The sequence below is a fragment of the Canis aureus genome, chromosome 30, assembly GCF_053574225.1.
Source record: "Canis aureus isolate CA01 chromosome 30, VMU_Caureus_v.1.0, whole genome shotgun sequence".
NCBI lineage: Eukaryota > Metazoa > Chordata > Mammalia > Carnivora > Canidae > Canis > Canis aureus.
The window spans coordinates 40,980,945-40,993,767 of record NC_135640.1 but is presented as its reverse complement, the minus strand read 5'-3'; the positions used below and the strand labels follow the sequence as shown (position 1 = coordinate 40,993,767).

The 12,823-nt window shown below is 54.6% G+C and overlaps 1 protein-coding gene across 6 annotated transcripts in view; it reads right to left on the bottom strand.

Moving 5' to 3' along the window:
• SLC37A1 (solute carrier family 37 member 1) overlaps window positions 1–12,823 on the bottom strand; it is a 75,345-nt gene that overhangs the window by 22,346 nt on the left and 40,176 nt on the right. For all 6 annotated transcript variants that reach the window (XM_077879316.1, XM_077879313.1, XM_077879314.1 and 3 more), the window contains exons 8-11: window positions 11,918–12,084; window positions 7,885–7,922; window positions 5,061–5,135; window positions 757–888 (exon numbers count right to left, since the gene is read on the bottom strand). In XM_077879316.1, coding sequence (XP_077735442.1) covers window positions 757–888; window positions 5,061–5,135; window positions 7,885–7,922; window positions 11,918–12,084 — 412 coding nt within the window. The remainder of the gene's footprint in view (window positions 1–756; window positions 889–5,060; window positions 5,136–7,884; window positions 7,923–11,917; window positions 12,085–12,823) is intronic.

The following is a 12,823-nucleotide window of genomic DNA, read 5'->3' as shown; positions in this document are numbered from 1 at the left end:
AAGAAAATCTAAAGCAACGAGAAATGTCACCACTGCCTGTGTAAAAACCTCTGGCTGGACCTCCTTCCCGCCCTGATCCCATACCAGCATGCCGGCCAGCAGGTGCTACGTGAGCCTGTTAGCCCGGAGCTGGGGCCCACTGCCCGACCACGGACCAGCACCCTCATCTTTACACCAGTGCACAAGTGCAGTCTGCAGACCATCGGCTTTGTGTGTCCAGGGGCCTCGGTCTTCTCCCTTGGCTCTGCACACTCGCCCCCTTACTCCTCCTGTTGGCACCTACAGCTCACACAGACCAGCTCTGGTCTCCTACAAGCGCTTTAAAGGGTAGAGAAGATCGAGTGGCCGCTTGCACACCACAGAGCAGAACTCGGGACAGCACCTCCCAGGGGCTCACCCTCGGGGTCTTCAGGGGCCTGGGAGGGGGAGCACCGGGGAGAAGAGGGGGCCCGGGGCACAGGCTTGCTGCCTCCAGATGTTCCAGTTTTCTGAGTGGAAGTGTGAAGCCCTAGTTGTCTATGAACTCGGTGACCTTCTACATGGAGGCAACCGACTTTGAAAAATTGAAAGCAGTGTGAGGCAAACACAGCCTGCAGCCTTCCCCAGGCCCCAGCCCGCCTGTTGGCAACTTCTGGGTTATGCCGTAGAGTCCTAACCCGGGGATTATCTAACCACGGATTTCTTTTTTTAAGCTCGATCGTCCTCAGCGGGCACAAGGGCCCCTTTCTGAAACCCCTCCCAGGCAGGCGTACTCACGGGGATCTTCAAGGCTCCGGTGAAGCTGATGGCGGCCATGCCGCCCCCGCTGTCGGCGGGGAGGACGACGATGTGGTTCTGGTGGACGGGGTGCTTCCCGTCCGAAAGCAGCAAGCATTGCATCTCGGGGTCCTGGAGGCGAAGCCCATTGGAAAGAGGAAAGAGAGAGAAGGTGTTACCAGGGAGGGCGTCTGGCTGAGCAAGGCCAGAAGTCCCGAGGAGGACGCCGCGCCACTAGGTCTTCGGGGCATCCTGCGTGAGCTTCTCACCAGGTCTTTGCCTTCTAATCCCAAGCACCGAAGTGTCTTTAAGAAATACTAACTAAAAACATGCAAAATCCTTTGACCCAGCCATCTGGAAATCTATTTCTGAAAGATCAAGTGGAAAAATACCAAGAACCATAGGAAAAAACAAATACTTGCAGATTCATTACTTTCAAATGAATTGATACCTAAGTGCAGTTACCAATACACTATTTTAATGAGATATTCTATTTTTTAAATTTTAATTCCTGTATAGTTAACATATAGTTTCAGGTATACAATAAAGTGATTCGTCACATACATACAACGCCCGGTGCTCATCACAACAGGTGCACTCCTTATTAACCACCACCTATTTCCCCGATCTCCCTGCCCACCCCCCTCTCCTGACCACCAGTGTGTTCTCTAGAGTTAAGAGTCTGTTTCTTGGTTTATCTCTTTTTTCCCCCTTTGCTCTTTTGTTTTCTTTAATTCCACATGGGTGAGGTCAATATGGTATTTTTCTTTCTCTATTTTGCTTAGCATGATACCCTCTAGTTCCATCCATGTTACTGCAGATGGCAAAATTTCATTCTTTTTTTGTGGTTGAACAATATTCCTACACACACACCTCACTTCTCCTTACTCTGTTCATCTACCAATGGATACTTGTGCTGCTTCCATACCTTGGCGACTGTAAATACTGTTATAAACATCATGGTGCATGTATCCTTTTGAATTAGCACATTTGTGTTTTCTGGGGGTAAAGAGTAACGTGATTGCTATACTCTAAGGCAGCTCAATTTTTACCTTTCTGAGGACCCTCCATACTGTTCTCCAGAGCGGCTGCACCAGCTTGCACCCCCACCAATAGTGCAAGAGGGTTCCCCTTTCTCCACATCCTCACCAACACCTGTCGTTTCCTGTCTTGTTAATTTTAGCCGTTCTGACAGGTGTGAGGTGGCTTCTCATTGTGGTTTTGACTTGCATTTCCCTTATGGTGAGTGATGTTGAACATCTTTGCACATGTCCTTTGGCCGTCTGGATGTTGGAGAAATGTCTGTTCATGTCTTCTGCCCAGTTTTTAATTAGATTGTTTTTTTGGTATTGAAGTGTGTAAGCTCTTCATACATTTTGGATACTAACCCTTTACCAGATGTGTCATTTACAAATATTTTCTCCCATTCCATAGGTTGCCTTTCAGTTTTGTTGTTTCTTTCTCTGTCCGAAAGTTTTTTGAGAAGTCTTAATAATTTTTGTTCATTTTTGCTTTTATTTCCCTTGCTTCAGGAGACATATCTAGAAACACGCTGCTATGGCTGAAGTCAGAGACATTACTGCCTATGCTCTCCTCTAGGATTTCTATGGTTTCAGGTCTAGGACAGGTGTTTATAAACACTAAGCAGGCTCTCCAGTGGGTGGCATGCAACCAGATAAAGAGAAAACACAAAACAGATCCTGCTCAGTTAAGAGAAGAGCATCTCTAGCCCAGAGCAGGAATTGCATACAGAAACCCGCCTGGCCCTCTCTGGTTCTGTAAGGCCCTCCTGGGCCACTCGCTGGGCTGGTTGGGAAGCCCCAGATCCGGCCCTTCAGCTCTCTAAGCAAGCTTGATCTTTGTTGGAAAGGGCCTCCTGCCCACACCCACTCATCTTTATGCACAGGCTGGAGGGGTGGGGGGCTCCAGCTACCAAATTCCAGTCCTCTGCAGTGTCTGGAGGAGACAAAGGGAAAGTGGGAAGTCACGGTGGGTTTTCCAAAACAAACCAGGGGAACAACGCTGAGTCCTTACAGAGCCAGAGGCCCACTGGGTGGACCAGGTCATGGGATGCTGTGCATCAAGGACCCTATAGGATCTAAGAGCACCTGTGGGAGCCCTTGGTGGGGGGCAGGGCTTCTTCAGCCAGGGCGCCCCACTCCTGGGTGTAGGAGTCAGAGAGCAAAAAGGTTCCATCCACTAAAACACAGACACACACACACACACACACACACACACACACACAGGGCAGGGGGAGGGGAAGCATGTAATAATGCACTAACCTAAACGTGATAAGCCCATGCCACACACTGTGCTGCCTGCGGCTATGCTGTGCTGAAAGGTCCCCCCTAGAGATCTGTGGATTCCCACTGTGTGCCTTGGGGAATCACCTCTAGTATTTAAACATCCACTCAGTGCCCATTGTTTGTTGAGCCACAGCCAATCAAAAGATCCTCAGAGAAGCCAAGGATGGGCCATGACTCATGACTACAAAGTGACAAATTCTGACCATCCACAAGCCAATCATCATAAAGACCTGAAGGATGGAAGAGGGTCCTCCTGGCTCCATGAACGCCAGAGCCTCTTCCTCTTCCCTTATACTTGTTTCCTCACCCACTCCTTTCCTTATGCATTTCCTCATGAAGTTGTTCAGAGTCAGGCCTGGCACAGAAGCGGTGGCAATGAAGGGGCTGGCTGACACTGAACTCTGAGCCTAGGGGATCTGAGCTGGGTCATTCTGGGAAAGGGGACACCAGGATGTCCTGCCGAAATTGGAGGACTCCTTTCTGGTGACCCGGGAGCCACCTCCAGTGAATGAGCCCTTCCTGCCACGTGAGAGATACGGGACCCAAACCAGCTTGGTCATGGGCACGTCAAGGTCAGCCTGTGGTGTGGCCAGGCCTGAAGAAACAAGACTTGCCAGGGCCTGTCAATGTGTAACAGTCTCTCTGGTGATATGTTAGTCAATAGGCTTTTGCAGGACAGGAAGGGGAAGAGGGAAGTTACACTCAGAAGACAGAGCTAGCTGTACTGCTCGTGCTGGGCTGCAACACAGGGCCCGGGGTCTTGCCTCAAAGGAAAAGGTAAGTCTTCAGTAGCAATCGGGGGAGTTACAGCCATTTGGACATTGATTAACTCCTGATGCTGCGGATCCAGTATCTGCGTTCCTCTGAGGTTCCTGTGGGGAGTCCCAAGCCCTGCTGTGAGGGGCAGAGCCCTGAGGACAGAGTCTGTGCTGTGTAAGGAGAGTCTCTCCCTGTGCTTGGTCTCTCCAGCGTCCCAGGAGAAGGCAGCCATCAAGAAGTGGGCCTCACCCCAGGCCCCACCAGTGCCTGGATCTGGGACTTCTTTCCTCCAGAAAGAAACGTGTCCTGTTTAAGACACCCAGTCTAGGGTATTTTTGCCAAGACATCCAATTTTTTAAATGCAAACTCAAGAGTGAGGAGAGAGTTGAGCGCATTCCAATTGAATCTCCCTAAATTCCAAGAACCAAGATGTACGAAACATCATTTTTCCCTTTCCTGTTGTATCAACCACCACAAGTAAGTTTCCTTGGGCAGAAAAGAAAAACAAAAGTAAGGAGTCCATTCGGTACACTTATCCTTTAGGCTATTTGACTTAGAAAAGCTTGTAATTTTAAGAAGTCAAACTAAATCCGAGATGCCCCTGTGGCTCAATGCGGCCTGTGAAGCAGAGCCCCATGAAATACTGCTCGGGAGTCTCCTGAAAGGGAAGGGGTGGCAGCGCTGCCTCAGTTTCCTTGTCTGGAACGTGGAAGTGGCAGGTTGGAGGCCTGGGAGATGACTATGTTACTCGCTGGGCCCACCTCCCATGCCCAGCCCTCCCTGTGCATCCTTTGAATCCCTCTGGCCCAGGTCGGTGCAGACCCCGGCCTCTCCTCCTCCACAGCTCTACCCAAGCCACCTGCTAAAGGACGGATCCCAAGACTGGGCCTGCACCAGAGCCTGCTTACCCCCTCCCTCTGGACTCCTCGACTTAGCTGCTGTGGGAAACTGCTGGTTTCCATCTGCACCCCACCCCTGCCCCCCAGAATGGGAGTCCATGGGAGCAAGGGACGCTGCCACAGATGATCCGGGTGTGACCTGACCTGGGACCCTGAATACTGGAAACAGTCGTAGAATGAGTGCATCACTTTCAAAGTTGACTAGAAACTTAAAGTCCAGCTTGCAGCCCAAAGAAATCGCACGAGGCAGACTCAGACTGTGCAGAGGAACTCCGAGACTCAGGTTTGTCACGAGGCAGGGCTCTGATTTCTGCGCAGCAGCAGGGCTGGTCCAACTCACCAGAGACTTGTTCTTGTCCATGAAGATCTGCTTCTGCAGTCTGACTCTCTGCGTGCCGTTCTCACAACCCTTCGGCTGCGGGGAGACAAAAGGAGAATTGAGCAATCACTGATCCGACAGCCACAACCAACGGCACCGAAGTGAGGGTGCTCTGTGCTGTCCTCGCAAAACAGCTGCCGAGGGCAAGTAAGACACACAATTAAAATAAAACAAAGGGCTGAGGGGCCCGGGTGGCTCAGTCGGTTAAGTGTCCGACTCTTGGTTTTGGCTCAGGTCATGATCTCAGGGTTGTAGGATCGAGCCCCACGTAGGGCTCTGCGCTCAACAAGGAGTCCACTGTAGAGCCCCTCTCCCTTGCCCCTCCCGCTCCTGCTCTCTCTCTCTCTCTCAAATAAATAAAAATACATAAAACAAAGGGCTAACTGGAGGCTCTAGACCCTCAGATCAAGGATGTTTAAAGAAGATCCATCCTGGAAGAATGATCCAAGATTGAGGTGAAAGGACTTAGGAAGCCGCTAATCGTGGCAACTTCACTTTCATGTCTTCATGAACTTCACCTTCATGGCTTTGACATTTTTGAATGACCCTGAAAGGAAAGGCCTGTAGAAATAATATCGGGCAATATTTTTCTCCAACCTCCTGGGTCAGCAGGTGGATCAGAAGGCAGATTGTGTGCGTGCAGGGGACGCGTGGACATCTCTGAGTGCGGCCGCTGGGCCGGCTGTTAGGGTTAATTCACAGCACAGCTAAACACTAATCCGTTTAAGTTTTGAAACTGAAATTCATGCTCATGGCAGGAAAATAGCTTTTAAACTACTATAAAATATCAACTATGTTTTTTTTTTTTTAAACGTGGACTGTAACCTTCCTGAAGGCAGTGTTTTTTTTCTTTTTAAAAAATTTTTATTTATTTATGATAGTCACACAGAGAGAGAGAGAGAGAGAGAGAGGCAGAGACACAGGCAGAGGGAGAAGCAGGCTCCATGCACCAGGAGCCCGACGTGGGATTTGATTCCGGGTCTCCAGGATCGCGCCCTGGGCCAAAGGCAGGTGCTAAACCAGCTGCGCCACCCAGGGATCCCAAGGCAGTGCATTTTCAAAACTGATTCTTCATTTATTTTTTTGAAGAAGGTGCCAGAACCCTTCTTTTCAAATTAATTTTGCTCAAAAGCTCCAAGTGTGAACAAATGGACCAAAACCTCTCCTCCTGCATCATGGCAGGTGCTGTTTGGGGAGCGGCGGCCTGCGGGGAGAGCAAGAGGAGGTCCTGCCCTGGGGCTGCCCTGAGTGGGGAGACCAGCAGAGAGGGGCAAATGAACTTTATGCAGGGAAAAATGGGGAGCTGTGGGGGGGGTGTCAAGTCACTGACATGCCCTGACTCCTGTTTCAAGAAAGTCTGCCCAGGAGGAGCAAAGGTCAACTGCCTGGGGAGGCTCAGAGGAGAGACTCGGTGCCCCGGGCCCCAGTGGTGGAGGGAACATCCCGCATGGTGAGGAGGACACTCTGGGTTTGGCCTGCCCACAGTGAGGACAGGGGATCCCCGAATGAGAAGGAATGCTGGGGCTCAGCAAGTCTATGGGGTAGAGAGAGATTATTCCAGTTGTGACTCGTCTGAGACCCTGTGGGGATGGCAGGCGCACAGCGGCATGAGTGACGGGGAGCTCAGCGTGGAGGCCCTGCTGGGACTCCACACAGGGAGGTGCTGGCCACCAGGGCCTCCGTAGATCTCTGCAGGGAGGGTGTGGATGGGTGCTAGGGCATCTGGGGGTCTGGCAGAGATGTGGGGCCAGCAAAGCACTCAGTGTGGCCACGGCTGGACTGTCATGGGAGGCCTGGGACAGCTTGGCATCTGCAGGCCTGAGAAAGGGGGCACTTCATGGGAGAGGGAAAAATCACATCTGAGTGGGAAAAATTGGAGAGGGACACAAACCATGAGAGACTCTTAAGTCTGGGAAACAAAGGGTTGTGGAAGGGGAGGTGGGTGGGGGGATAGGGTGACTGGGTGATGGGCACTGAGGGGGGCACTTGTTGGGATGAGCACTGGGGGTCATACTATGTGGCAAATCGAATTTAAATAAAAAAAATCACATCAGCACCAGCAACAGGCCAAGTGGGACAGGGCCAGAGGCTGACTACATGTGGCCAGATGATGTTGCTGGGCCTGTGATGGTCTGTTTTTTGTTTTTTTAAAGATTTTATTTATTTATTTGATAGAGACAGAGAGTGCATCAGTAGGTGGAGGGGCAGAGAGAGAGGGAGAAGCAGATGCCCTGCTGAGCAGGGAGCCCATCCCAGGACCCCAGGATCATGACTTGAGCTCACCAACGGAGCCCCCAGGTGCCCTATGGCCGGCTGTTTGGGTGGGACAGTGCAGGCCTGAGGAAAGGAGAGAAGCCCTGCCAGTGCAGTGAGGGAGGGGATGCCCCAGGGGTCTGCTCTAAGGCAAGCGGGGAACCGGGCAGGAGCGAGGGCCACGCAGGTTTCATCCAAGGTGGGGACGCCAGCTGCTGGGAGCAACGCAGGGAAGAGGGAGTGCGGAGACGCAGGAGCAGGTGGACGAAGGAGCAAGTTCCTCGCGGCCACAACAGGGCAGGCCCGGCCTCACGTCAGCCTTCTGGGGACACCGCCACCCAGACTGCACCCCGTTCCCGCTGTGGTCACGATGGGCCCTTCTCCAGCACTGCCTGTATTGTGAGGGCAGGCCCCATGCCCACACTTGTCACCCACAGACACCGCACAGACTGGACCAGGCTGGTGACTGTCCTCAGACACCGGCCGACGGCACACTGTCCCAGAGGACACGAGGAGCCGAGGGGGTCCTTACCGCCACCAGGGAGGAGGAGCAGGCGATGTCCTTCGGATCTGAAACATCAAAGGGGGACAGCGGTGAACCCAGGCCCGGGCGTGTCCACCACCCAAGACATTAAAACGAGACCCATCTGATACTTGACTAAGTGAGCAAGGGTTTCAGGAAAAGACGATGCCCGCGGCAGCACCCTGCCATGCACCCCGCACGCCCCTCCTTCAGTCCCCGGGACACACGCTGGGTGAAGGGAGCCCCGGCAAAGGCAGACCATCGTGCGTGTGTAAAGGGCTTTGCACTATGGGAAAGATTTCACACGGGACAAGTACAAATGCGCAGAGGGTGTGTACACGACGATGACGAGCCACAGGAGGTACGTTTAAGGGCAAGGGTGCTCTGAGCCTGCACTGGGTTCTCTCTGGTCGCAGACACCCATGCACGGGAGCCCGGGCTCCAGCAGGCCGGGGAGCCCCAAGGCTACAGGGACGCCTCCTACTGTGAGGCCAGCCAGTGGCGCTGCCGCCAGGGGGGTCGCTGCGAGCACAGGGCAGCGCTTGTCAAGGCCGCGTGCACAGAGAAGCCCCTCCTGACCACGGCTGCGGGGAGACGGGTGCATGGTGGGGGAAGGGGGCTCCCCAGAGAGTGCGACATCGGAGCAGAGAGGCCTACTTGGGGGTCCCCCTGCTGAGAGGTACGGGGTGGACGAGGCAAGTCTGGTCTGCACGCCAGAGTGAGGGGGCCACGAGCCCCGTTGACTTCCTCATGGCTCCTTTTGGGGGACCCTATCACGGGCTCTGGGGTCCCAGGCAGGAAAGAGAAGGGCCTGGAACACAGGGGTGCATCCGCCTCTTCTCCCCTAGATGCTCGGGCCCAGGAGGGAAGGCGAGGAGGCTGGGGGCTGCGGCAGACGCAGAGCGAGGGAGTGAGGAGAGGCTGCGGTTAGGGGCCAGTGCGTGTCCCACCAGCAGCGGCCAGTCGCCCACTTTCCACCGTGTGGCAGGGGGAGGCTCGCACGGGGGAAAGATGGTGGCTGAGAAGTCACGGATGGGTGGTATTTCTCAGATGCTTTTTAAGAAAAGAGTTCCCACGGCCCCAGAGAATACTGTTCAAGTCCCTGGGCTCTAGGGAACCCAGGCTGGAGAAGCAGACTTCAGGAGAACCCACGCTCCCCCCGCAGGAAGACGGCTTTCAAACACATGTCGTCTCTGTGAGAAGAGACAGTGTTTATAACCCATAAAGTTTGTTTTTTAAAAATTATCACCTAAGTGAAAATTTTTTTTTAATTGAATCCATAAGAACACATCCCACGGACCCAGGGGTCCATGGCCAAAGTCTGAATGGGTGACCAGGCACCTGGTTACGCCCCAGCTTCAGCACTTCCTGTGTGACCTACAGCCCCGAGCCTGGAGACTTTGCCCTGGAAATCCACGAGATAACACCGCACTGAGCCTGGCACAGCGTCTGGGACACGGAAGCACTTGCTACGTGCTGGCCGCCTCCCCCCACGAGAATGTCCTCGCGAGGACGTGGAAGAAGGGCCACAGGGCACGTGCTCCCTGATTACTCGGAGAGTCTGAAAGGTGTGTGAACTCCAGTGCAAATAACAAGTAAACCTCAGATCTTAATACAAGAGGGTAGATGCCAACACTCGTGGGAGCACACAGTGGAGACGGGCTCAGAGGAAGACCCCCGGTGGGAAGGCAGAGAAATGCCAGGGTCAGGTGCCCATGAGCCCCATGAGCCTGGCGCTGGGGAGCAGCCCCCGCAGAAGCCAGGGGAGGAGAGCAAGTAGCCAAGGGTGGGGGGAATAGGGACCGCTGATCCCAGGACACGAGCCGTCCAAGGCAGCGCCGGGGGACGCTGGGTGAGGGCAGGGGCCAGGTGACGAGAAAAACCTGGTGGCCCTGGGCTCTGGAGGGACCTGCATGCATTGAGACACCTGTCCCAGACCGCGAAAAGTGGGAGGAGAAGGTCAGGGGTGGGGGGCCGGGAAGGAGGGAGGAGGCACTGCAGGTGGTGCCCTGAAGGGGGACAGGGGAGCCACTGAGGATCTCGTGTCACCTGGAGCATCCGTACTACCAATGGCCGGACATACAGACTCTCGGCACAAATCCACCCACAGCCCCGGGAATGTGACTGGGGGTGGGGGTGGTGGGGGGAAGGGGAGACAAGCTCCGAGTCCAGGCCTCACCTCACAGCACCCGCCCCGCCCACCCAGTCTCCCACCAGGGTCAGCACCCTGCCTTTCCCCGCAGGTCAAGGGGAACCCACGGAGCAGAGGCGCAGCGCGGGTGTGCAGGTGCGCATCTGTCCCCCACGCAGTAACAGCGGCCTCCCGGGACAGCCTCACACGTGCGGTCCCCTGGCCTCAAGGCCTGCTGGGCGGGGGAAGCTGAGGGATGGTGCTTCTGCCCCACAGTGACCGGGGCCGAGAGGCAGTGCTCCAGGGTCCCTGTGGGAACTGGACGGGGACCCCAACAAGACAGGGTGGGAAGGCAGCTCCAGGAGACCCTGGGGGGACCCTCCGCCGTGGCCCACCCCGTCGGAAGCCACAGGAGTGGGGCAGCTCGGTGGGAAGGAGGCTCTCGTTCGATCACAGAAGACGAACCGCAGCTTCCTTGTTCCTGGGAGCCGAGCCCTGAGCGGAGGACGAGGCCCTGCCCGGGAAACCAAGCTGACGGGTCTCGGTGCTCAGATCCCGGCCCGGCCGGCAAACAAGCTCACGTCTGTCTCCTGCCACACACCCCATCCCTCACCGCATTTCCTCTTTCCCCCATAACCAATCATCGGTAGAGGAAGAGAAGAAAAGGTACTGTGGATTCTCGACCCGGGGCAGGACACACCTGGGGCCCCCTGCACACGAGCAAAGAGGCGTGCATTGTTCTCCAGGTGACTAATGCCTAAGGGACACGCTGAGCGCCCTGGTGCCAGGAAGCCAGCCTAGAGAACAGGTGCCACCAGGGACCTTGCCTGGAACTCTGGGCCACCCCGGCCCTGCTGACGTGCCACAGCTGGCTATGGTGGTAAGTGGGCTCAACGGTCCCAGCCGTCTCATAGCTCACCTCACAGATGGCCCCCGGAGGACATGGTGACAGTGGGGTGAGCAGCCCTACCCCTCCCTGCTCGCCCTAGTGGACCATGGCCTCCCCTCACAGATGGAGGCTGGCCCGCAGCCTCACATCTGCACGGGTAGACAGCGGTCACTTTAAAATGGAAAGGTTTGCTTCAGCAACAGGGAAAGAGAAGCGAGAAGAGGAGTCAAACAGTCCTTAACGTCCTGGACGAAGCTGGCAGCTCGGAGCACAAAGCTGAAGCTGCCATGAATGCCCAGCACGGATGGCGTAACTGGGCTCCTGGGCATCCCGACCCGGGAGGGAACAGTAGGGAGCCGTCTAGCACTGTGTGGTGTTATTTTGCTTTTAGCCAAATTAAGGAAGCAAATGCCCAATACAACTCCTCAGAGCAGCTCACAGGATTAGAAGAGCAGAGCAGTGCTGGCTTGGGGTAATTGCCAGGAATCTCTGTCCTGCCAGATTTCTATTCTGAAAGTTAATGTCCAATCCAATTAAATCACAAGTTTGGTATTGAGTCTAGAACGGAACAAAGAATCTGATTTTCTGGTAGCACGCTCCCCACCTGCTCAGGATATACGGTCTTGAGTCATGCAATGATTTTATCATGTTGTCTCAGACCTATCTATCAGAAGGCAAACAAGCTGGTGAGATATGAGTTTGTGGGAGCAAGACGGGTGAGCAGGTGCAGCCACGTGGGCTGGGCGCTGCACCCTTGGGGGTGAGCGACGTGGCAGGTCTCGGGGAGATGTGACACTCCCAGCACAAGGCAAACCGTGCACACCTGAGAAAACAGAAAAGCCGGCAACACCAGGGGAGAAACAGCTCATGGGAGAAGTCTACACCTGAAGAAGGACGCCTACCTGGCAAGGGGAGAGCCAGGGCGACCCTGGGCCCGCACTGGACGAATGTGGCCCATTCTCTTAGCAACTTGCCCCCCGAACCTCTCCCGGGGCGTCCTCCCCAAGGCCGCGTGTACTTACGTTCGATGAGAAACAGAAAGCACACTATCCCCATGGCTGCCACGATGGCCCCGGGAACGATGAAGGACAGGCCCCAGCACGTGGACACCCAGTAGCCAGCAATCAAGGAGCCCAGGATGTTGCCCACCGAGGTGTGGGAATTCCAGACCCCCATAATCAAGCCTCGCCTGTAACACAAAACACAAGACGGCAAAGGACATTGAGAAGCTTCAGTGGGTCGGCAGGTGTAGGACGGACGGTGCCCAGGACGTGTAAGAGGTGACCTGGAAATCGGCAGGAGTGTGGATGCCGCTCCCGCAAGGCGTTTTTATTTTACCCCAGGCTGAATAACCGCACCTCTCTCCCAGGGCTTGGTGACTTCACGCTTACAGAGAGGAAAGAAACCTTTCCCTGAACGTCGTGGAAGGCCCCAGCTTTAAATTCGTGCTTCCATAATCCAATCATTTGAGGAAATATCTCATTATCAGGACCCACCCGATGAATGAATTGGGAGAACCTGAATGAGGTTCGGGTGATCAGCTCGGGTCAGCCGTGCAGAACGACAGACTCGCCCCAATCATGACATGGTGGGGGGTGCCTCTCTGGGGAGGAAGGCCCAAGTTCCACAAGTTTCAATCACCTTCCTTCACAAAATAGTGAAAGTGACTTCTTCTGCAGGATGTCTAAAGAATAACTAAAAAGAAGGTGACTGGATTTCAAAAATAGGGCACCTGGGTGGCTCAGTCGGTTAAAGCGTCTGCCTTCAGCTCAGGTCATGAGATCAAGTCCCCACGTCGGGCTCCCTGCTCAGTGGAAAGTCTGCTTCTCCCTCTGCCCTTCCCTCCTGCTTGTGATCTCTCTCTCTCAAATAAATGAAATCTTAAAAACAAAAACAAAAACCTCAAAAAATAAATGCTAGTGGGAGTG